The 26,647-nt window shown below is 35.2% G+C and overlaps 1 protein-coding gene across 1 annotated transcript in view; it reads right to left on the bottom strand.

Moving 5' to 3' along the window:
• Window positions 1–26,647, bottom strand: part of DIAPH3 (diaphanous related formin 3) — a 423,660-nt gene that overhangs the window by 312,288 nt on the left and 84,725 nt on the right. Inside the window, exons 4-6 of the mRNA XM_044670603.1 lie at window positions 21,985–22,115; window positions 1,231–1,305; window positions 1,083–1,152 (exon numbers count right to left, since the gene is read on the bottom strand). Of these exons, the coding sequence (XP_044526538.1) occupies window positions 1,083–1,152; window positions 1,231–1,305; window positions 21,985–22,115 (276 nt within the window). The remainder of the gene's footprint in view (window positions 1–1,082; window positions 1,153–1,230; window positions 1,306–21,984; window positions 22,116–26,647) is intronic.

Genomic DNA, 26,647 nt, shown 5'->3' with positions numbered 1-26,647 from the left:
ACACAGAAGGCACTGATGAACAATTGTTTAGAATAGATATAAGCAATAAGGGAGAACTAGTAAGGCCATGCCGAATTTCAGTACAATACCTGTAAAGATAGGAAAGTTGCACAAACTAATGGAGCAAAAGTTATCAGACAATTTGAGCAGTCTGCTCTTGTAAGCATGGTATCTAATCTGAATAGTTTATTATAATCCTAAAGACTCTGCATTCTAAGCATTTATTATTGAACTGGAATGATTTGAGATAAGGATGAAATGTGATCGTTATTGTCATATTATATTCAATCAGAAAAACAGAGATTAAGATAATAATGTAATTAAAGGTTATAAAGAAGCCTTTTCAGGCTCATGTCTACACTGTGGGTAAGACAGACCATTGAGAATGAACTAAAGCAACAAATCCAACTCAGCAAGCAATTATTAAAGGCCTATGTGTGAGGCACTAAGCAGAAAAGCAAATGCACATATTATGTATCGGATAGAAGGGAGTAACGGGCTGTGAAGAAAATGTTACAGCATTTCCCCTCCAACTGTGAAACACAGCCAAGCAGATCAAAAAGTTTGTCTTAAAAATGTTAAAGGCTTCATCCTTCTACCCATCAGATGGCTGCCTGAATATTGCTTTGAGTATCCAGCACCCACACACCTAAAAGTAGAAAAAAAAAAACTGGACAGCTGTGTTCATTCAACACCCAAATCAATTTTCATAAAGAAGAAAAAGAAAATCAGTCTGATAGTCTAGTTGAGATTTTTTTCAAAATAACATTTTGTACACCACCATTAGTAGGAACTGAATAAATGTGCTTTAGTTGATCTTATTCAAACTGTTCAATTTTTTAAAAAAAGAATTTGCATTAACTTCCAAAGTTAAAACACTGGAAATTCTCAGGTAAAACTTCCTTGTAGTATAAACATGTTAATAACATATAATATAAATAATAAAGTGCTTATCAGGTAATTTAAGAAAATTTAGAGATGAACTATTAAATCCCATTGATAATGGATAAATGATCTGGAAATAACAAAATATGAGTTACTATCAATCACATTTTGTCATCCATTTTCTGAGACTCTCCTACCTTGGTGTTCATCAAAGCCTTCAAACACTGTATGACTTTGTGCTGATTCCTCTTCACAATTTTTTCCTGGCTGGAATGGCATAATAAAACACTATAGTGAAAACTGGATTTTATAAATACAGATAAAAATAGCATCAGTAATACTTACATTTTGCTACCAATCAGTTTTTCCAAAATATCCAGCAATAACCCAAGACCTTCATGTCCAAAGTTTTCCACCCAACTGAAAAATATAATATGATAAAATTAATTACAAAATTTTCAGATAAGCAATAGGCTTCAGATCCTACTTCCAACACCTGCTAGCTACGTGATTTTGAACAAGTCGTTTATCCACTGAAACTCAATTTCTTCACCTATAAAATGGGAATAAGAATATCTATACTATCTACTTGACAAATTTGATGGAGAAAAATCATTTTGTAAACCTTAACGAACTTATGTGATTTTTTTTGTAACATATATTCCATGACTTTCAAGAAGTCTTATTTCAATCCCTCTATCACAAAATGATGGTGATCCTAGTTTATTTTTTTTTTTATGGCATTAGAGTAAGATCCAGCAGCTTCTACCATTATGGAAACGCTCCAACTATGGTCCTGGAAACACAATACACACATATATACATATATGAATGTATGCATTCATGCATTCACATGCATACATATACACATATACCAAGGACCTAGCTAGCCTAGTGACTATTTGGTAATGAATTCTTCAGCCATGTCAACCCATGAGATAAAGAAAACTAAAAACAGAATTCAGCCCTATTTGGTCCCTTCTGCAGTAGTCATGAAAGATAAAGTATAAGAAAAAGAAGAGGAGAAAAAATATAAGATAAAGAAAGGAAAGAGAAAAAGGAAAGGAAGAAAATGAAGCAAATAAAAGGGAAGAGAGAATGCCAAAAATCACATGGTTTGGGATTATCCTTAAACATTAACTCATCTGTTAAGTTAATGGAACCCTTAACTATATAAGTCTTTGTCCAGTAATCAACAAAGTGACAAAATACAAGAAGAACCAAATCAAAGTCATTCTGCCCAGAAACAGTTGGTGATACAGTGACTAGAGTGCTGAGTCAGAAGCCAGGAAGATCTGAGTTCAAATATGACCTTGGACTTTACTAGCTGTGTGACCCTGAGCAAGTCATTTAACCTCTGTCTCAGTTCCTCAACTACAAAATGGGAATAACTATAGCACCTACCTCAAAGGATAGTTGTGAAAATTAAATAGGACTAAATTTGTAAAGCACTTAACAATGTCTAGCATATAATAGGGGCTATATAAATGCTTACTGCCTGTCAGTCTCAACACAAATGAAACCTAAAGAAAAAAATTTTGAAACTAAATTGAAGAATGAGACAGAAGCACTCCTTGGAGAAGCAAAGAAAGGAATTGGTCTTATTATACTTCTAGTATTTACCAGAAATATTTCACAGGACTTTAGGTCTGATTATATTGCAGTGCTTGTGATAAGCATTCACAAAAAAAACCAATATGAAGAAAATTGAAGCTTATGTGCCAAAGTCTACTGAAAAGATAGGGGAAACAAAAAACCTTCACAAAGCCCAAGTCTCTGTGCCCACACTGATGACACATTTTGCCCCCTACTCCTCCTCTTATCTTCCTTCAAAGCATTGCTCAATTTCTACCTTCTGCAAGAATGCCTTTCTGGTTCACCTCTGGTTTAAGTGCTCTTCCTCTGACCCTGAAATTATTCTGCATTTTTTCTCAGTGTTGAGGTATAGCTTTTTCCATGCAGAAGTGCTGCCTTCCCCTCTCTCCTTCAAGTCATCAGAGAATACCCAGACTAGAAAAGTGCTGAGAATTCAATAAAATATTCAAATAAACATTTTGCCTATAATTTAAATTCATATAAAACTTAACACTCAATAATTTAATCATAATTGTGAGTATATGACAATGAAAAATTTATTTAGAAAAATAAATTAAAGTGGCCAAAGTCTGCACAAAAGCCTCATGAGAATTTGTCATGAAATTTAATTGAAGAAGTCTCAAAGTATTATATTTGGGGAACACCAAATAAAATCCCCTAACATACATTCTATTATAATAGAAGAGGAAGGAAAATGTCTTAATACTGATGGAGACATTTCTGAATCAGCTAGCTTTGTATTCAGAACACTAACTTAAGAGTACAGATCAAAATGAATATCAAGCCAGGAGAATAAATTAAGAAGAAACAGCATGTAACAACTCCAACCTGACATATTTGCTAAAAACTTTTGAAGCTACAAAAATTGGAAATGGATGAGAACAAACATTAACAAAGACTAACACCATTTCTTTAACAAAGTAAATTCAGTTGCCACAAAAGAAATGAAAAAAAAAAGAGCCTCAAAACTGCCAAGGATAGCAAACATTTGATCTCCTTCCCAAGTGAAAAGACAATCTAGTCAAGGCCGCAAAAGTTTAAAGTATAAAAAAGACTGGAAAATCTTATGAAGGAGAATGTTAGAAGAAAAGTTATTCCAGGATTTGTCTAACAAACTTCCTTCAATGACAGTGGTGTCACCACATAAACCCAGATGTGCTAATAAAGAAATAAAATTGCAACTTGAAAAAACAAAGACTGAAAGATCAAGTATACATACTCCATAATGGAGATGATGCAATATTAAGGGCATTATGACCAGTTACCAAAAAATTTGAAAGAGTGGGAGATGCCTGGCCCATAGTAGGCAATTAACTAGTATATTAACCAAACTGAAAAATAAGCAACTGATTATAAATGGTATTTAATTATTTAAAATACTAATGTTATTGATGATAAAGATATTTTCGTAACTGATGTAACTCTAATAACCCATTATTTTCTAATGCCCACCTTGAGCAGGCATATTAGAAGCCCCTTTTCATATTGGAATATTTTATATTGGAAATTGATGCAATAGCTTATAGTATTAACTATGCCAAGAAGCATCAACTACCACAAGAGTCATAGAAGGTAAGAAAACAGACATGTAGGTTTGTTGCTGACTTTGCTCATCCCAGATTGAATTAGAAGACTACATAGATAGATGCAGGATTATTAGGATGAGAGAAGCATTGTGAGGTAGACAGAAAGCAAAGGAGCTGAGTGAGGAAAGCTTGCTTCAGGTTCTGCTTCTGATATATAGGCTATTTGACCCCTAGGTTAAGTCACTTAACCTTTTATTCCCATTTTCCACCCACTCGACAATGCAGTAAGACTCTAAATGGCAAAGTAGGTACCCAATCTACATTAGTAGAGGAAATTACTCATCAGGAACCCAACAAACAGATGAGATCATAGGTGGCAGAAAAAGGAAAAGCAATCATTTATTTTGCAGATGAGGAAAGTGAGGCTCCCAATGCTTAGGTGAACTGTTATCCAATATTACACAGGTAAAAATAGCAGTTTTAGTACACTCATATGGGCAGGTTCTTTAACTACAAATGCAGGAAACTCCATTATATACTACAGGGTAGAAGATTGAGAGAGGGGCTGGAGTTGTGATTTCACTGTTATAAGGATATCCCAAGAGAGAAAATTCTCTTTATCAATATATAGGGATAACCCTTTTCTGCAATATATAGTCTAAGAGTCATCTGGAGAATTGAGGGCTTAGTGACTTACCCCAAGGTCACATAAACAATATGAGTCAAGGTAGGATTTGAACCCAGATCTTCCTGGCTCTGAGACTTACCCTTTTTGTCCACTATAAAACACAGCCTCCCAAGGTCAGAAATAATAAAATTAGAACAGGAAAGCATTCACTTGAAGGGCACAAAAATTCTACTTGAAGGTATAAGGATGAAATCAAACCAAGAGGGTCCCCTTTCACTGATTAAATTATTCAAAAAATGAGCCTTCCAAAAGTTAAAATGTAGAGAGTCATTATACTAAATTACTTCAAGTAACAACCTTTAACTTCTTTAAAGGTGATTAATTTCTCAGCAGCAGCAATGAAATCTTAAACCAGAACTACTACAGGCTATACTGTGTTTTGTGCTTTTATAAACATACACTTCAAGGTGACATCTCTTTACAAACAAAGAAATTTCTACATCAAAAAAATTGCAGATTTTCCAGACACCAAAGTAAGACAGCCAGATGCTTACTGACCAATCAGCACTGAAAATCACACGCCTGTAATCTTTGCCTTTGAACATTTTCTACATCAGATTCATTTGCAAATTCCTAGTAATATAGTCACAAAAATAAATTTCTTTTCTCTCACCCCCTTTCTAATTTTTTAAGCAACTGTTTATTCACTTTATATTTTGGAAAGTTCAGGCTAAAAAGTGATATTGAATAGGTAGGACCACAGTTCCTAATTTATTGAAGTAATTTATTGAAAACTATAGTTTACTGTAGTTTATTGAAATAGTAATTTATTGAAAACTACAGTTTACTGTAAAAATAGGAAGTTTGTCATCATCAGTGAAAGAGACAATCATCTAGAAAATTATCAACAGATCACAAATGGTTGGTCATTCTTCAGGAAACAAAATCACATCACTCTTTCTTGGCCCTTGTTCACACAGTACCACAAAGCATTAAGTATGAATAAATAATATGCAAGTACTTCTTTTTTCAGGACATTGGTATAATAAGCAAATTTACCTTTTAAAAAGAAGTACAAAATAAAGAACAAATTCTACTTGAACACAAAATATCACCTCTTTAAATCACCTAATTGCAAATCCAATTCTTCTCACTGTGCAAATAAACTGTTCAGAACACATTATTATTTACCAGTTTCTAATGGTCTCAAATACACTGAAATGCTGGTAGGTAGGGAGAGGGAAGGAAAAAGAGGCAGAAAGATTAAAAAAAAATATCAGAAGTTCCAAGATTAACTGTTGAAAACAGTTAACTTTCTGAGCTAGAGTTATTGCTTCTAGAGACAGAGAATTAAATCAAAAGAATACAAATTAATCTCCATTGCTTAGTTAGCTTCAGAAAACAAAAATAGTCATCTTATATAGAAATAATCTCAAATTTATAATATGCTTTCTTGCTTTTAAAAAATCATTTTCACATATTATCTATTTATTCCAATACACTATTATTATTTTTTTTTATAAATCCCCAGTATTACTCTCACATCTCTTTTAAGAAGGGATATTTAAGTCTAGCAGAGTCTTATAATAGGTCAACAAATTCAATCAATTTCTTTTACTGAAAAAGCAGGAGAGGCCCAGAGAGGCTAAATAACTTGTAAATGTCACCCAACAGAGAAGTATAGCCAACTCTAGAACAAAGGTTCCTTGACTTCCAGCCCAACTGATATTTTGAAGATAAGGAAACATTTAAAAACATTACACAACCTTAGATCATATACAAAGAAATGACACTAGAATTGAAAGACACTCTGACTTCAGGATGAATGTTTTCCCTATTACACTAAGGTTGATGATCTCTGATTTCAATTATTTGTGGCAGAACACCATAGCTACACTGAACATTGTGGTTATCAGTAGCTCTAACTCCCCCAGGCCCAAGTAAGTTATCATGATTATCCCTATTCATGATGGAGTCTCTTAATCATTTAGCTAACTCATAAACTTCCCTCAGCCACTCCAGACCCTAAGATGCTCTGTTTTACTCATTTTTCAAAGAAAATAGCTTATATACAATGTTTTACAAACCTTATAGACTATGTCAGTTATGTATGTCTCTCATCTACCCAGCAAAATACTAAAATCCTTGAGGGGCTGCGTATTGTTTTTCTTAATATAATACTCCAAAAACAACAAATATTGAACAATTATTTGTGATCTGAACAAATGAATTTCTAAAGGAAACAGAGAATTAGCAGGAATATCCAAACCCAGAGTTCTGACTGAAAAATATGACTTCAACATTTAGCCAGGAATTTATTCTTCCCTCCTTCTGTTTGGTCATCTTTCCCCCTCTCATGGTTCTGCCCATTACTCCGATGATACTGGCTATTTCTTTGCCTGTGTGACTCCCTCATTGGAATGTATCTCTTGCACCTTGCTCATGCAGCTACCTACATCTCCTGCCCTCTCCTGCATGTTCTCTATGTACATCTCTTTGAGTCTGGGTCCCATGTTCTATTCTTCAGTTCCCACACTGTTTGAATCTCCCTTCTTGACTCTCAGTACCCTTTTCTTTATGCCAACATCTTAGGGGAACTCAGGGCACAATGATTGGGCTGAATCAAGAAGATGTGATTTCATATCCAGCCTGAGATCCTATTAGCCATGTGAGTCTGGGCAAGTTACTTAACCTTTATACTTCATTTCATCATCCGTAAGACAGGGATAATAATAATAATAATGACCTCTTAGGACTGGTTGCGATAATGCTGTATGCCACCTTGCAAACCTCAAAGTGCTATCTAAATGCTGCTGTTATTGTTATTATTCCCTTCTCCCTTTTCTGTGCCCCTCAAGAACTTAGCAGAGTGGGCAAAGCATGACTTAGTGAGACAAGTACTTATCAATACTGTCGAAACTTTTGTTTCTTTAGTGATTAAAAAACTCAGTAATGTTCTATAGGGAAAGAAATTAAAATTGAGATGCTTGTTATTTGCAAATGGCTTTATAAATGTTTGACATCATGTTAAAATAACTCCATCACCACTTCCCTAGAAGGAATTGTCTTTGTATTCCTAGTGCCAACACTGTGCCTGGCACAAAGCATACATAGATACATTCATATATGTATGTCTCAAATCTACAAAAGAAAGAAATGATACCCTTGAGGCAGAAATAACAACAATCTGAGGCTGGTGGGGGATATATGGAACAGGTTTTCTGAGCTAATAAAAGTGCCCAAAAGATCCCAGGGTGTGCATGTCTAAGTTTTGCTCAGCCACTGAGCCAGGAAAGGGAATTTCTGAAAGATCAAAGAATGAAGGACATGGCCCCATTGCACAGGTGTCATTCTAGGACAAGACACATTCTGTGTACAGGGCACAGCCAATGGAGAGGGGAGGGGAGAAATGACGGGGGGTGGCTCAGAAACAGACAGGCAAGAATGCCCATATGACTGGATTATTGTGTAAGTGAAGGGAAATGATGTGCATTATATCTAGAAAGATGGGATGGGGCCAAAATATAATAAACTTTAAATGCCAACATGAGTATTTTTAATTAATCCTTAAGAGGGAGTCACTGGGATTTAATGACCTACAAAGCTAAACTCTTGCTTTTAGAAAATCATCCAAGGAAAAGCAAACAAGAAAAAGAATGACCAAAAGAACTAGAAGACGACTAGTGATAAAAAATAAATAAGTGCTGTTCTCTGTGGCTACAAAAATGCTGAATAATAACAACAACAATAATAATAATTCACATTACGTGGCACTTTGAATTTTATCAAGCTTTGCGTCATCATAATTCTATATGTAGGTAGTTTTTTGGTTTTATTTTTTCTTTGATCCTTTTTTTTGTGTCATTGTCACTTCCCAGTGAATGCCATGTGGAATCTTCTCTTTTAATGAAGGAAAGTCAGGCAAAAACAAAACAAAACAGGGGCAGCTGGGTAGCTCAGTGGAGTGAGAGTCAGGCCTAGAGACAGGAGGTCCTAGGTTCAAACCCGGCCTCAGACACTTCCCAGCTGTGTGACCCTGGGCAAGTCACTTGACCCCCTTTGCCCACCCTTACCAATCTTCCACCTATGAGACAATACACCGAAGTACAAGGGTTAAAAAAAAAAAAAAATAAGGCTATGACCAAAAGTTGTTATATTCTACCAACATGTCTCACCAGCAATCCTCTTAAGTCATGAATAGTCATTTAATTGAGTCAAGTTTTGAAGTCTCTGTTTCAATAGTTTCTCTTACATCACTGTGGTTATTGCACTTTTAATCAACTTTAATCAACTCCATCTCACACTGGAAAAAACCAAGGAGCCCAAAGAGTCTTGCCTGAAGTCATATAGAGTTTAAATTTGAACTCAGCCCAATGCTCTTTCCTACATCATGCTGTCTATAGGCACAGGCATGCATGAATTGGAAAAAATGATATCTGGCATATAGTAAGTACTTAATTAATGCTTTACTTTAAATTTATATTAAATAAAAAATTTAATATTTTGCTGAAAACATTAAGCAAAATAGTGGCCAGAATTTACATTGTCCTAAATTATCAAGGGCATCAGAGTAGAACCTTAAAATTTAGCAGGCAAAAATAAATATAGTGACCATATATTTCTAATATACTCCAAGAGAGTATATAATAGAAAAGAATATCATGTGTTAAATATTGATGAAAAAACAACAGCTTCACCAAAAGAAATTTTAAAAAGCTACTTTCGGGGGGGGGGGGGGGGAGAGAGAGAGAGAAAGCTCATTCATATCCTTGTAGCAAAGAAATAAATTCAATATCATAAACTTCAAAAGGTCAGCTTTAATACCAAATAATATCAAAAACAAATTTCTACTGATCTATAAAAGTCACTTGCCACTAACACTTAGTATAATTATAGCTTATTTCAAAGTTTCATTTGTACCACTCTTAGCAAGGTGATTAAATACTCAAACAAAATAGTTCTTCTGGGACTCAAGTGTTTACTATATCCTATCTGAAATAAGAATATAAACCTATAATCAATTCTGAAAAACTGAGCCTTCCATTGAATAAAAACATATTTGATGACACCCTCCTCATTTTAGAGATTAAGCAGCATTCTGATTAAGAAACATAACAAATCTAACTATTATGCTATAAATTTCAAATGCAATTTTAATTACATTTTTATGGTTCCATTTTGAAAGTGTATCCCAAGCTTGTAATTCATTTCATAGTCCTACCTATTAGGTTTTGTATCACTATAATTAAGTTAGTATTCCTTTTCTACAATCATTTTCTCTCTGATGTTCTGATACATAAATTGTTATTCCTATTTCCATATAAAAACTTAATGTAAGCAGATAATAATATTGATGAAAAATTAAGCATCTCTATTAGAAACATCAAATTAAGATATTATTTTGGTCAAAAGATTAACAAAATTGTGAACATAAAAGAGGGCTTATTGGCAAATACCTCGATTATAGGGAAACTTAATCAAGATATGTTTGAAGGACTCACCTTAAAAATAAAAGCACAGTACAAATGATAAAGTGATAGATGTAGAGATATGAAGGTGAGAGTTAAATATGACTCCAAAATCCTGCTACATCCTGGCTAATCCTTAGGCAAATCAAGTAACCCCTCTATATCTCAGGTTCTTCAGCTGTGAAATGTAAATTTAAGACTTGAGAAACTAGATAGGGTCTTCCTACTCTAAATCTTTTAAAGAAATTACCAGAACTAGGTTGAAACAACAAAAGAGAATTCAGAAGCAAAATTCATAATATCAACCCAAGGAAATTATTAGATCAAGAAATAATTTCATTTTATTTTAATTAGTGTTATCTGTACAGAATTTAAACTTCTTTACAGTTATTCAATTTTTTTCTGACTTATTAAGCATTTGTTCTCTCTTCCCACCAATCACTCCAATTAGACATGGAAAAAAAAGTAAAACCCTTGTAAAAATATTCAGCCATTCTCTATCTGATGGGCACCCCTTTAATTACTGGTTCTTTGACATTACAAAGAGAGCCATACATTTTTTATACACATTTAAGGCTTTTGTCTCTTTCTTTCATCTCTTTGGAGGCCTGTTGAGGGTATTGGGGCCAAGAGCATATACGTAGTTTACTGACTGGAAACACAATTCCAAATTGCTTTCCAGAATAGATGACCATGCCACAGACAGTACAATAACGTGCCTGTTTTCTAGGAGACCTTTTCAAATATTTTCTTCTATTTGTCATCTTTGCCAATTGATGGGAGTGAAGTAGAACTTCAGAGTTGCTTTAGTTTGCATTTCTCTGTTGGTTATTTGGAGCACATTATCATAAGCATATTGATAGCCTGGATTTCATCCTTTAATAACTTCCTGTTTGTTAAATTTATCAGTTGTGCATTAGTTCTTATTCTTACAAATGTGAATTAGTTTCTTACATCAGAAAAACTTGCTAAAGAGATGCTTTTTTTTTTTCAATTAAGTCATGCTGTTTTATTACGCAATCTGCACCAGATACAGTGCAAAGTGTTGAGGAGACATAGAAAGACAAACAAATATTCTCTTCTCTAAAGAAGTTCAGCCTAATGGGACAGGCAACATACAAACCACCTATATACAAACAAGCTATAGGCAGGATAAAAGGGAGATAATTGTAGAGGAGAGGATCTAAGATTAAGAAGAATTTGCAAAGGCTTCTTGAAGAAGAGGAGTTTTAGCTAAAATTTAAAGGAACTCAGGGAAGCCAAGCTGTGGAGATGAGGAGGAGGAAAATTTCAAATGTGGGGAGAGCCAAATGAAAATGTGGAATTTGGAATAAGTATGAGAAGACCAGAAAGGTAGAAGGGTCCAGCTTTATATTTGATCCTGGAATAGGGAGCCACTGAAGAATAAAAGAAGAATAAAGGGGAAGGAGAAGTTGCTATGGTCAGACACACACATTAAGATCAATCTGATAGCCATGGATGGCTTGGAGTGGGAAGAGACTTGGATAAGAAAGACCAAGCAAAAATCTACTGCAATTGATTGGCTAAAATGAAAGAAGGGGAGCGTAATGAATGCTGGAGGGGATGTGGCAAAACTGGGACATTAATGCATTGCTGGTGGAGCTGTGAACTGATCCAACCATTCTGAATGGCAATTTGGAACTATGATCAAAGGGCTATAAAAGAATGCCTGCCCTTTGATCCAGCCATACCATTGTTGGGTTTGTACCCCCAAAGAGATCATAGATAAACAGACTTGTACAAAAATATTTACAGCCACGCTTTTTCTGGTGGCAAAAAACTGGAAAATGAGGGTATGCCATTCAATTGGGGAATGGCTGAACAAATTGTGGTATATGCTGGTGATGGAATACTATTGTGCTCAAAGGAATAATTAACTGGAGGAATTCCATGTGAACTGGAAAGACCTCCAGGAATTGAAGCAGAATGAAAGGAGTAGAGCCAGAAGAACATTATACACAGAGACCAATACACTGTGGTAAAATCGAATGTAATGGACTTCTGTACTAGCAGCAATGCAATTACCCAGGACAATTCTGAGGGATTTATGGAAAAGAACGCTACCCACATTCAGAAGAAGAGCTACAGGAGTGGAAACAGAAGAAAAACAACTGCTTGAACACAAGGGTTGAGGCAGACATGATTGGGGATGTAGACTCAAACTACCACACCAATGCAACTATCAACAATTTGGAAATAGTTCTTGATCAATGACACATGTTAAAAACAGTGGAAATGTGCATTGGCTATGGGGGGGGTGGGGAGAGGGAATCAGGGGGTGAAGGGGAAAGTAAGAGCATGAATTATGTAACCATGTTAACTTTTCTAAAAAATAAATACTAAAATTGTGTTTAAAAAAAATATACTGCAATAGCCTAAGGCAGTGGTTCCCAAACTTTTTTGGCCTACCACCCCCTTTCCAGAAAAAAATATTATTTAGCCCCCTGGAAATTATTTTTTTTTTAATTTTAATAGCAATTAATAGGAAAGATAAATGCACCTGTGGCCATCACCGCTCCCCTGGATCGCTGCAGCACCCACCAGGGGGCAGTAGTACCCACTTTGGGAGTCATTGGCCTAAGGCATTGTGGCAGGTGAAAGGTAAAATGACTGAGGAAGCAAAGGTTCAAGCTTCCAAGTATATTTGATTTATTAAGCAACACATGCCAAGTACCCAACAAAATGGGACCAGTAGCCTTCCTCCTCTTTGGCACTGGCCCTCAAATATAGGGGAAGACAGACATATGTATATACATTAAAAACAATTCATCTGATTTCTAATTGGAGGAAAGATTAGGGACTTTCCGAGTAGGGAGAAGCAAAAAAGGTACCATTCCCTGAAATCAGGAAAAAGAGATGTGCTGCTCTTCCCAAGTACCTATATATATAATCAAAGGAACATGAAAACAATAAAACTGATTGATGAGCACAGGGCCAATTTTCAAAAACAACATGTGGGTTGCTTAAAATGTATAATTGTGAGAAAACTCCTTGCATCTGTTTTGGGATTTGACCAAGTTTATGGTCAGCATAATTTAAAGTCCTTTAGTTAAGGGTCTCTGAGCAGTACGTAGAGGCGGTCCAGCTTCATAGCCATGCAGGGCTAGGTTCATACAATGCAACAAAGTCCTCTTACAATCCCTACAATTGAATGAAGTTTTCTCACCAGACAGAAATTGGACTGGACCTATAACTTAATAAAGAACTGAACTAGCTCCAGAACTGGGTCACAAGATAGAATTAGTGTGGCTCACTGAATTCCCACCTAATTATTTCCTTATTATGTTCCCCTTTCCACAGTTTCAGGTGCCCATGGTCATTCCAAGGGAAGGAGAGAGGTAGGAAGAGAGATGATGAGAGATGGGGTCAGTACGCTATTCAGTCACAGGGTGACTGGACCAAACCAGTTGGAAAAATAAAAGGCCAGCAGCCAAAAAGAGAGGAGTGGGGTAAAGATCTCCCCTCTCTCTGTGGAAGGTCTGCCCAGAGCAACTTCTACATCAGTTCTTCTGCTTTCACTTGAAGGGTATTTTTTTGGTTTTTTGGTTTGTTTTGCTGTTGTTTGAGGTTGGGAGATTGCCAAGCTGAGGGGCAGGAGTGGTGAAAGAAAACATGGTTCTATACAATAAAGTTAAATGTAGGTATTGAAAGTCAAAAGTTAAAGTGAGAACAGTCCACAGTTTCAGGCATCTACTGGGGGTTTTGGAATATATCCCCAGCAGAGGAGAAACTGTAATAATGTACGATGTACTTATTATTACTGAATTTAGTGTTGGTAATGTCTTACTATGTGCTTAATTTACCAATTAAACTTTATTATGAGTATGTATGTATGTATGTATGTATGTATGTATGTATGTATTTTTATATGTATGTACAAGCAAATCCCATTACACATGAGGTCAGCAGGAGTTCACTTGTATTCACAGTTTGTCATTCACATATTTTGGAGTGTGTCCTGCACAAACACGGGGAGTCCTACTATACCACTTGGTGTTCTGATCCCCTCAGTTCCCTCCACATGAGGTGAGAAGGGCCTGCCTTGTAGTAATGGCAATGTCAGACAACAGAAGGGAGTGTATTCCAGAGATTAGTAGAAAGGACAGCACTTGGCAACTGATTGGATACAGAGGATGAGAAAGAATGAGGAAGTTCAAGATTACACCCAGTTTGGGTAACCAGGAGGATTGTTGTACTCTGAAAAGGAATAGTGAAGTTTGGAAGGGAGAGATTTGGGGTGGGTTGAAGCAAAGGAAGAAAAGAGTTCAATTTTGGGCATTCTGAGATCAAGAAATTTATGAGGTATCAAGTCTGAGATATCTAGGAGGCAAGACTGAAGGTCACAAAGAGGTGGTGGTTGTTGAGTCATTTCAGTCATGTCCTACTCTTCATGATCCTAAAATTGGAGCTGTCTTGGCAAAGTTACTGAAATGGTCAGCCATTTCTTCCTTCAGCTCATTTTACAAATAAAGAAACTGAGGCAAATAGGATTAAGTGAGTTGCCCAGGATCACACAGCCAGTAAATGTCTGAGATAAGATTTGAACTAAGGAAGATGAATTTTCCATACTCCAGGCCCTGACCTGTACCCTCTGTGCCACCTAGCTGCACCTAAGAGGTTAGTTGGGTAAATAGGTCTGAAAATTACCTACAGAGAGGACAACCGAATCCATGTTAGCCCATGAAATCACCAAACAAAATAACATATAGAGGATGAAAAAAAGAGGGCCCAGGAAAAAAAACCACAGAGGTGCTAACCTATAGCCAATGAATGAAATCTGGACAAAAGTCTCAGAGACTGAGGAATGGAAAGGCAGGAAGGAGGAGAACCAGGAGACAGTGAGGTCATAAAAATCTAGAGGAAAAAAAGTACCAAGGAAAAGGGGTGACTGACAGTGTTAAAGTGAAAGGATCAAGGAAGACGAGTATTAAGAAAAGACTACTATATTTGATAATTAAGAGAACATTAGTAACTTAAGAGAAAACAGTCTCAATTGAAAGATGAGATTGGAAACAAGAGAGCAGAGACATGAAAAGAAGCTGAGACTGAGGTACCAAATTTAGTCAGCATACATTAGTCACAAAAAAGAGGAGAGATATAGGATGATAACTATTTCTCCTCTAATCCTAGTAAAATTTGTTTTGTTTGTACAACATCCAAAATTGTCCATTTTATCTCCTGTACCCCTCACTTATTCAGGAATTCTTCCCCTATCCAGATCCAAAATGAGGTTTCTTCCTTGCTCCTATCACTACATGATCTTTAATAGCCCCGTATCTGGTATCATTTGGAGGTTGTGTTGTTGGTCTAAACCCAATTTCTGCCAGACAGCTTTAAAGATTCCCCAGGAATTTTTGTCAAATGGTGACAATAATTGAGGTCATTTTCTGCTTTAAGGTCTCTTTAATTTCCCCTTTTGTTCATTATTTCCCCTAGATATTCTTGATCACTTTTTCCTTCCAAAAGAATTTTCTCTAGCTCTATAAAATAATCTTTTGGTATTTTGGTATGGCACATGAATTGATGTCATTTTTATCATATTAGCTCAATCTACCAACAAGCAATTACTATTTCTCTAATTACTGAGTTCTGGTTTTATTCCATAGAATGTTTGTGGTGGCATTCACATAGTTCCTGTGTGGATACAAACAGAAAAAATTCCTACCTAGCAGGTAGATTCAAGTATTTTATATATTCTGTATTTTTTTTTTAAGGAATTTCTTTTTATCTCTTCTTGCTGTACTTTGTTGGTTTTTTGACTATTGCAATTCTCCTAACAACAATCTACCTTTATCCATTCCTATCTTCCTCCTAAATGTGATTTTTCTTATTATAACCTCTGTACCAGAGGAGGAAAATACACAGCAAGTGGGCCACATGTGGCTCATGACACTCCCTAGTAAGGCTCAAACCAGATTAAAATGTAATTAGGAGTTAACAAAATAAATAAAAATACAATAAAATATAAATAACATCACTACAGGTTTTCTAAGTCAAGTGTGTGCCCACATTGACTCTTATGTACAGTTTAGTGGCCCTGGTTCTATTTAAGCTCGATATCACTACTATATACTCCCTTATTCTCCTAGTCCATTAGCCCCTATACTAACTTTGCTTTCCTCTCTAATTTATCCTGAACCCTATGGTCCGTCATTTCAATGATGTGCTTGTTGCTTGCCTATAAGCTTTCTGTCCCATTTCCACCATCCACCTAGGTGATTTCTAACTGGAAAATCTACACTATGGCTTTCTCCAAAACAAGAATAAAAAGACAAAAATAATCTAAAGAGTTCCCACAAGGAGTCCTGCAATAAAGTAAGACTCAAAAGGCACATACACGAAAGATAAAAACCAAGGTTATATAGGCACGGCAGGATAATAATAATATAGCAAAGATTCAAGTAAATTAGAGTCTAGGATTTTAAGGATGATAAAAATTGTTTTGTACCAAAAATAAGGATGTTCAAAGGGATGAGTGGTATAATATTAATTATAACTTACATTTATAGAGAGCTTTAGTGTTTAAAAAGCAAATATACTGTAATACTATAGTCCTTTCATCTATCGCTACAAAGAACCAAAAGAAGAATAGAACAAATAGAGATATTGAGGTGAAATATAAGAAAGAATTAAAAGAGCACCTATCAACTTGAAATGGTTTCAAGGCTCCTGGCCCAAACATAGCTAGACTAAAGTTTAATTAAAAAAGACCTGAAGGTTTTAATAAATTGAAAGTTCAATGAGTTATCCTAACACTTATATATATTACACTATCAAAGTTAACATAGTACATACTCACAGTGCACTTATAATCCCCTAAAATCAACAGCCAATAAAAATGCAGTGATTCAGTGATATATCCTAACAAATCTATTCAGAAAAGCACATCCAGAAAAGTGACAGATTCTTGTTGTCTAAGCTAGTTGTAATATAGATGAAGTATCATGTTTAGCTCTGGGAACCATTATTTTATTAAGGATACTGCTATACAAATTAATCACAATTCCTACCTACCTTCTTAATTACTCACTCCTCCCAAATTCAACATTCCATTTTCCTCAATTGTACAGGCCATCCCTTATGCTTGGATGCACTCCCTTATTTCTATTTCTCAGCTCTCTGCACCTTTTATATGAAGTCTTTCTTAATTCTTAATTCCCTCAGTTATTTATGCTCACATTACTCAAATTATGCTATATTTACTTTTTTTTAACCTGCTATATCTTTACTGTAGAATGTAAAATCCAAAAAAGAATTCCTCCTCAAAAAATGTACTATCAGTTCAAAACAGCAGTTCAAAATTACAAGAAAAAAAATTTTTTTTAAAACAGATTCTAGTACTTATGAGCACAGAGTCAGATTCTGGAATATAGCATTTTTTCCTACAAAATGAAGAAAGCTGATATTAATAGCTAAAGATGTCCACAAATAAAACAAGTATACCTTTGAGGATTTCATTGAAAACAAGACTAAAGAAGCCTTTTATCTTTACAGTTACTATCAATTTTAAATGGTATAATTATGTTAAATGAATCAAAACTGAAGAATCTCTACAGAATATTATAATGCTTTCCTATCCCTTCCTTCTCTAATAAACTAATTTTCCTGGAAAGGGACATGAGAAAGTTGGTACTATTGGTTTTAAACTATTGGTTTAAAAATAAATGGAATTTATTTTTAAAATGAAGTTTAATACTGTAATAAAGGAATAATAGGGGGCTAAAGAGGCTTATATTAGAGGGCAAGGGTGGTACCAGCTGAGTCTTCTAGGCAGGGAGACTATAACTTCAGTATAGGTTGATTTGGATCAGCTAGGGTTGTGTGAGCCTGGGCTGAGATGTTTCAGTCAGTCTCCCTGTTGTCTCTAAGCTCCTTGAGGTAAGGAGTGAGATGCCCCTCCCCTCCTGATGGAAACTGAAAGCCAACAGGAAGTGAAGATGAATGCCTGATTTGGCCCTTCAGGAAACAAGGGAAAGCTATATTTCCCTCTTCAACCTTGGCCCTAGTTGATGGTATAAATGAATCAACAGAAGCTCTTTGAATAAAGGCCAAGGGGTTTATTAAAGGCAAGTATAGCAGGTTAACAAATGAGGGTAATGCCTTGAATTAGGGGTGTCCCTGCCTGCCTAAATAAACTAATTTCCCATGTTCTCCTCCCACCAAATTTCCTCCTCCCAGGGCCCAAGGGGAGTTCAAGGGGATAGCTGGATGTCTGGGTCAGGTCAAGGAAATCAGACACCCCACAGTTGGTTCTGCAGGGATATTTATAGTCCCAGCTCCAACAGTTTTGCCGTGAGACCAGGGCCAGGCTTGGTCAACATTCTGTTTCCCTAACCACCAGGATTGCTTCAGGTGATTTTGCAAATGCAAGAGATTCTTGCAGCAATCCTGCATTACATTACCTAGAAATTAAAGCATGACTTATGATACCTGTTGATCGGTACTTTTTCCAATAAAACTCAACCTTAATTGTATTACTTAACAGAGAATAATATTCTATATATTTCAACAAATAAATGGAAATAATCTATAGCTCTAAAACCTTTTAAGTATTCTAAATTGAGATGAAATGCTTTGATCCATCAAGTACAAAAAAATTTATATACATTATTCTTAAAAGAAATAACTACATATTCATTTTCATTCACATTAAATTCAAAGTATTTAGAGTTTATGAAAAAGTTTAACTTTTATTAATGTTCATATAGAGCAAAAGGCAATTATAAAACAATTAAAGTTAAAGCATATCAAGAGATATGAAACACATCATGTAACCAAGAAAGATTTATACCAAAGATGCACTTACATGGTGTCATGAAAGGTTTAATGTAGTTTTAAGCTTTTGGGGGGAAGACACACCATATAACTTTTCAGATAACATATTTTAGAGAAATACTTGATTTGGAAAAATGTTCCCAAAAATTATCAATGTGCAAAACTGTCATCTCATGATTGTCTTCAACTTTTTCAAACTAAAAAAAAGTTATCATGTTTAGAAACAACATCAGTAGTTATTGTTGTGATATTGGAAATTTTGGGGTTTTTGAACTGATCTTGAGGTCTCTGGTCTAAATTTCCTGTGGACATTTAGATCTCTTACAAACTACATTTCCCATGATTCCTCTTGCGTAATACAGGTGAGCAGGAAATGTAAATTACGTAAACTCAGGACAGAATTTGTTACTTCCTCTTTTCCTGCTGAAGGCTAGGTGGAAGGTATGGTGCAGCATTTGAACTAGCTCTTATCAGGCACATGGTCTTGATTATCATTATAGCTTTCAATAAAACCCTAATATTAATAATAATAAAACACTAATAAATATATCCTATATTAATTTTATTTGTTACATTGTCTACCAGTGCATTGTTCGTTCATATTTATTCAAAGTTCTTGAAAAGGGCATATAAACAACCTAAAAGGCATTTTCAAAACCAGTATTTTTTTAATATAACAGCAACATTAAGTGGTCAATAGACTTGGGACCTTAGAAAGGCAATTTATATCTATCTATGCATATATGTGTTAATACAAGTCTTTTGATATGTGACTGTACTAAAAAAGGCATCATGGGAGAATGTCAAAATCTCAGCTTACAGTCTTTGACCTCTGGATGGAAAACAACCTTGGAGAAATGCTTATAATGAAAAAAACTAGCAATTCTCTCTGGAGATAAATTTCTTAAACTACATATAATTGCCATATCTTCCTTTATCCAACTGCCAAAAGGCAGGGGTCCACAGGTGCGACTTGTATTTCTCAGTTCTAGCTTCCATACTGGGGTGCTATACAGCTTTCTACAGTGCAGTGACAGGGAATCTCTTGGAACATTTTAGGAACCTCAGGCCATGCCCTACCCCACGCCCCAACTGGGTGTTAGTGCCCACCCCCCACTGCATGCCCCACCCCCTGACTTCCATGCAGAGGTACATCCCCCAGGATACCAGTATGTACAATTAGAGGACTACATAGCCATTCCTTTCGTGCAGGTGACAGACTTTCCAGTGCAAATTTCTACACAGTGCTTTGATACGACATAATTTGTAACTTCTGTGCATCTGTGAAGTTGTTTTTTTTTTTTTGGGGGGGGGGGGGGTGCGGCATTCTTTTGTGTGCAATGAGTCTTAAAATATATATAATAAACTCCATGCTCCTGGAGACAGAGCTGGAAGCATGAGCTAAAAGATCTTTGGTGTCCTTACTTCTTATCAACTAAGCCATCCCTATCAAATTCAAAGTCAGAGATGATAAATAGTCAATAGATAAGACATCCTAGATTTGGAGATCAAAAAGATCTTGGGTAAACTCATTCAACCCCCTCATTTTATATGTATGGATATGAACCCAGAAAAGTTCATGACTGGCTCTGTGTAACACAGATAGTGAAGTCTAGTACAGGATTCTCTAGTACTCTATTCAAAATTCCATGCTGACTCAATTTCTTCACTGTTCCATATACTTTATTTTTTCTTAATTTTTTAAACCCTAATATCTTTTATATATTTTATATATATATATCCTTCTATATTAATTTTTATTTGTTACAGGGCTAAGCAATGGGGGTTAAGTGACTTGCCCAGGATGACACAGCTAGGAAGTGTCTGAGTCCAGAATCGAACCTAGGACCTCCCGTCTCTAGGCCTGGCTCTCAATCCACTGAGCCATCAAGCTGTCCCCTCCATCGACTTTCTTAACATTCCCTTTCTCTTTTTAAAATAGAAATAATAATAAATAAAATAGAAAGCATTTAGTCTTTCACAACTTATTTTTTATATCTACACAGCATCTAAAATGATTATTACAACATAGCAGATATCAAATTAATGGTGTATCCAGATATATTACCCATAGAAAAGACAATAGCTACTACGACTAATGAAAGGTAAAAAAGGTAGAAAAAAGAAAACCACTTACAAGCCATAAAAGCCTAATTTAACTGATGGATTTTTTTGTTAATTTGTATTTGTTTCTTTATTTTGAGAAATCCTAAGGACAATGTTTGCTACTGTGATGGCAAACAAAGGAATGAGGCATGCCAGTCTCCCCTCATTAACTAATGAAGTACTCCTTCTTCAATGCAGGTGCAGGTTTGAAAATGCAGATACAAGTAACTAACCTGAATGGTGCAATGGATAAAATACTAGACTTGGAATCCTAATTCATATCCTGTTTCTAACCCTTGTTTCATGACCCTGGAAAAGTCATTTAACCTCTCTAAGGCTCAGTTTCTTCATCTATAAAAGATGATAATAGCACCTTCCAAGGAGGTTATGAAGATCAAATGAGATAACAAACAAAGTATTTGGTAGAAATTAAAGCACCATGTAAATGGTAGCTGTTTGATGACAAAGATACTCTATAACTACAAATGTAAGCCAGACTATGACTTATATCACTAACCATAAACAGAATGAAGCTGAAGTGAAGCCAAAATAAAAGTCACAAAAGATAAATAGATGTGGTAAAAGTGACAAAACACAAAGAGAGAAGTAAAAGAGAATAAAATGAAAAAGGTTTTCTCTCTCTTCTAAATTTCTAATACTATATTTTCACTTAAATATTCACAGGATAACAGAGAGTATATGTATATTTGCAGATGTGTGTAGATATTCACATACACATACTATTAATCAACTCCATAAAGCAGCACAATTATGATACTCTCCAAAGATAAGGCAAACAAATGCAACAGTTCATCACACTCAGAAATACCATAAACTCATATTCAACAGAAAGAAGTTATTAAGCTGCTAAAGTGAAAATATTATGACAGAAGTATATTCAAGGAAAAATAAATCACAAATTCACTACATCTGTTAAATCCTTTTACCTGCCATAATAGTTTTATGGCAGATGAATTACCTGACAGGGTTGCTGGTCAAAGACACCCGGAGGGACTCTAAGCATGTGACAAGCCTTTCATCCACAACTCCAATTTTCAGTTCATGGATGAATTCCTGGGGTGATATTTGTCTGCTACTCTTGAGACATCCCTTTAAAATAAACATTTTAAAAAGTTATTCTGAGTGATGGCTTGGGACATTAAAAGAAAAATAAATTTTTAAAACTTTTTTTTAAATATATGTAATCCACAAATAGACTAGGACCATACCTTTCATTTCTGAATAAAATCACAGTCCTTAATACCCCAAAATTATATTTCCATGAAAAATGTTTTTTTCACTAAAATATCTATTTTTTAAATCCAGGATATATAATCAGTGTACAGGTTGGTTTTACTTAACTTTTTCCCTGCTTATTACCAGATAAGACTTATGGGATATGTGCATGCTGGAGTTTGTAAAGAGGGTATATGAAATTACATTAAACAAAACAAAACAAATAACACAAATAAAATTCAAATGAAAATCATAACAACAAATTCAAAATATAATGGGGAAACATAAAAGATGGAAAGCAACCATAAAGTCTTAAATCTCTGGATGTGAGCCTATTTATTCCTAGCAATCATGAAAAATGAGGTACAGAATGAGAAAAACTATAGTACACAGAAGGGACAACTAGGTGGCTCAGTAGATTGAGAGTTAGGTCAAAAGGTGGGAGGTTCTAGGTTCAAATTTGACCTCAGACAATTTCTTACCTGTGTGACTCTAGGCAAGTCACTTAAACCCAATTGCCTAGTCCTTATTGCTCTTCTGCCTTATAATCAATACTTATTACCAATTCTAAGATAGAAGGTAAAGGTTCTTAAAAAAAAAATGCATACAAAGTAACAAAACCTTGTACTACCAATAGTAAAATGGTAATTTAAAGGTAGAAAGCTGTCTACAGAAAAGTAGAGGAATAAACACTTATTAAGTGCCAGCTGCATGTGAGGCACTGTGCTATGCACTTTATAAATATTATCTCATTTAATGTACCCTGTGAGGTAGTTGCTATTATTATACTCATTTTACAATTGAGGAAAATAAGACAGTTTGAGTCACTCGCCCTGTGTCAGTGGGAGATTGAGACCACATTTGACTACAAGCTCACTGCTCTACCCACTATACTACTTAGCTATTTTAAAAATATTTTAGTATAAATATTGATAGACAAAAGAAAGTAGTTTATTAGGGTCAGTGAAATGGTTAAAGAAAAATAAAAATTCAATTCTGGAACAAATGGAAAGCAATAAGGCATATCATCTAAAATAAAATTAAGATGTAAATCATATTTATATGGTTATATTTAGGCAAAGTAGATTTTGTACCAAAACAGGCTAATAGGCTGAAAATTACTTTAGTCATGAGCATTTAATTCCTTTATAGGCACAAAACTGTGTATAAAAATAGCAATTATTATTGTCAAGTGAATCAGAAAACATTTCTTAATGGCACCTAATATGTAGGATCTATTGCACTGTAAAAAACAACTTAATCATTACTGTAGTTTAAAAAAACGCACAGAAAATATTGTTAATATGGTTAACTCAATTACAGATTTCTTCAATAAAAAGAACTCAAAAAGGGGGTATGTCTAAAATTCAGTCATACATTTGAAATAAAAGAAAAACCACTTGTTATGTAGGAAGATTAGAAAGGTAGAAGAAAGTCAGCCTATAAAGGGCTTTGAATGCCAATTAGAAGCTTTTTATATGGGATTGTAGAGGCAATAAGGAACCACTGGAGTTTAGTGAGTATGAGGGTAAGATTGTCTGACTATATAAAAGGATGGAATGGATTGGTGAGAAAATTGTGATAGGGAGACCAATCATCAAAGTTCTAACAATAGTCTAGATGAGAGACTGCAAAGTGGTGGCAGTATCAGAGGAGAGAAAAAAGATGTGAGAGATGTTAAAAAGGCAAAATCAACAAGTCATAGACATTTGCCGGAATCAGAAAGTTGAGAATGAGCTCTAGAGGTTGTGAACTTTGGTGTCTGGAAGGATACTGGTGTTGACAGTAATATGGAAGTTAGGAAGAGAGAAAGGTTTGGAGGAAAAGATAACAAATTGAGTTTAGGACATGCCAAGTTTAAGACTATACATAACATCTAGTTCAAGACAGGTAGTTGAACATGCAAGTCTGAAGGGTAGAAAAGAATTTAGGATAGAATAAAATTTGAGAATCATCAGTATAGAGATGGCAACTGAATGTCTGGGAACTTATGAGATCAACCTAGTGAAATAGTATAGAGGAGAAAGAGAGGGTCTAGCTAGGTCAGAGTCCTTCTGGAAAACCTATTAGGATAAAAAGAGACTAAAAGGCAGTCAGAGAAGTAAGAGAAGAACTAGGAGAGAATAATGTCACAAAAACCAAGAGAACAGCATATCAAGGAGAGGAACAATGATCAGCTATGTAAAAGGCTACAAAGAGGTCAAGAAGGTTGAGGACCCTATCTAATCTTAGTCTGTCTGTCTGTGTGTCTGTCTGTCTGTCTCTCTCTCTCTCTCTCTCTCTCTCTCTCTGAAGTTCATCATGCATCATCAATTGCCTTTTATACATCTTGGATATCCAAAAGACATTTTAAACATGTCCAAAGGTGACTTCTCTTCTTTACCCCAAAACCCACTCCCCTCTTCCCAAATTCCCATTTAATCACCACCCTCTCAGTCACCCAGATGTCATCCTCAACTACTCTCTTATTCATCCCAAACATGCAGTCCATTATCAAATCTTTTTTTCTACTTTCCCAGCTCTTAGTTATGTTCTTTTCTATACAATCACACAGCTACCACATTAGTTGGAGCAATTATTACCTCTCTCCTGGAGAACTGGAACAGCCTTCTAACTGGTCTCCACACTTTCAATTTTTCCCCACTACAATCCATGCTCTACAAATTGCCAAAGTAATTTTCCTCAAGCTGATGGCTGACCATGTCACCCAGTCAATAAATTCCAATGGTTCCTCTTACTTACAAGTTCTAATATCAAGTCCTCTGTTTGATATTTAAGGCCTTTCACAACAGGGCCCTTTCTACCTCTGAAATCTTATAGTTTCATTATACACCATACTGTGCAATCTGACACTGTTCTTATGATTTCTCACACATGACACTCTAATCTCCTACTGTCTATCCCTCTTGCTTGGACTGTTTTTTGTCCCCAAATCTACCTCCCAGCTTCTCTGGTTTACTTTAACATTCAGCTCAAGTCTCACTTTCTGCAGGAGCCCTTTCCCATGCCCCTTCATCTCATCCTCATTCCATCCACTTATGCTATTATTATATATATTATATATTATTATATATTATATATTATTTCCCCAAGCTCTTTCCAAACTGGGATAATGTTTCCTTCAGTGCCCTAAGTATGCACTTTAAACATTTGTTGACTAAGTCACTAGTTGAAAATTGATAATACAAGTAACATGATTTTAGCCTGACAACCACAATCACAGGAATCTCCTGTTATATGAGTAATGAAAAGTAGGCTGACTAAGATCACACAGACCACTAGCAAAGAGACTCCAGCATGTAATTAAGAAGATCATCCACCATGATCAGGTGGGATTTATACCAGGAATGCAAGGATGGTTCAACATTAGGAAAACCATCCACATAATTGACCATATCAATAGTCTATCAAACAAAAATCACATGATTATCTCAATAGATGCTGAAAAAGCCTTTGACAAAATACAGCACCCATTCCTATTGAAAACACTGAAAAGTATAGGAATAGAAGGTCCTTTCCTAAAAATAATAAACAATATATACCTAAAACCATCAACGAGCATTATATGCAATGGGGATAAATTAGAAGCCTTCCCAATAAGATCAGGTGTGAAACAAGGATGCCCATTATCACCTCTATTATTCAACATAGTACTAGAAACATTAGCAGTAGCAATTAGAGAAGAAAAAGAAATCAAAGGTATCAAAATAGGCAAGGAGGACACTAAGCTATCACTCTTTGCAGATGATATGATGGTATACTTAAAAAATCCTAGAGAATCAACTAAGAAGCTTGTAGAAATAATCAACAATTTTAGCAAAGTTGCAAGATACAAAATAAATGCACATAAATCATCAGCATTTCTATACATTTCCAACACATTAGAGCAGCAAGAGGTAGAAAGAGAAACACCATTTAAAATTACCCTAGACAATATAAAATACTTAGGAATCTATCTACCAAAACAAACACAGCAATTATATGAAAACAACTACAAAACACTTTCCAAACAAATAAAACTGGATCTAAACAACTGGAAAGCCTTTGGTTGCTCATGCGTAGGACGAGCTAACATAATAAAAATGACCATTGTACCCAAATTAATTTACGTATTTAGCGCCATACCTATCAAACTACCAAAAAACTTCTTTACTGAATTAGAAAAAACTATAACAAATTTCATTTGGAATAACAAAAGATCAAGAATATCAAGGGAAATAATGAAAAAAAAATGTGAAGGAAGGGGGACTAGCAGTACCAGATATTACACTATACTATAAAGCAGCAGTCATCAAAACAATATGGTACTGGCTAAGAGATAGAAGGGAGGATCAGTGGAATAGACTTGGGGTAAATGACATCAGCAAGACAGGGTAAACCCAAAGAACCCAACTTTTGGGACATGA

Source organism: Gracilinanus agilis, chromosome 3 (assembly GCF_016433145.1).
Source record: "Gracilinanus agilis isolate LMUSP501 chromosome 3, AgileGrace, whole genome shotgun sequence".
NCBI classification, from domain to species: domain Eukaryota; kingdom Metazoa; phylum Chordata; class Mammalia; order Didelphimorphia; family Didelphidae; genus Gracilinanus; species Gracilinanus agilis.
This window is presented reverse-complemented; position numbering and strand designations above follow the sequence as displayed.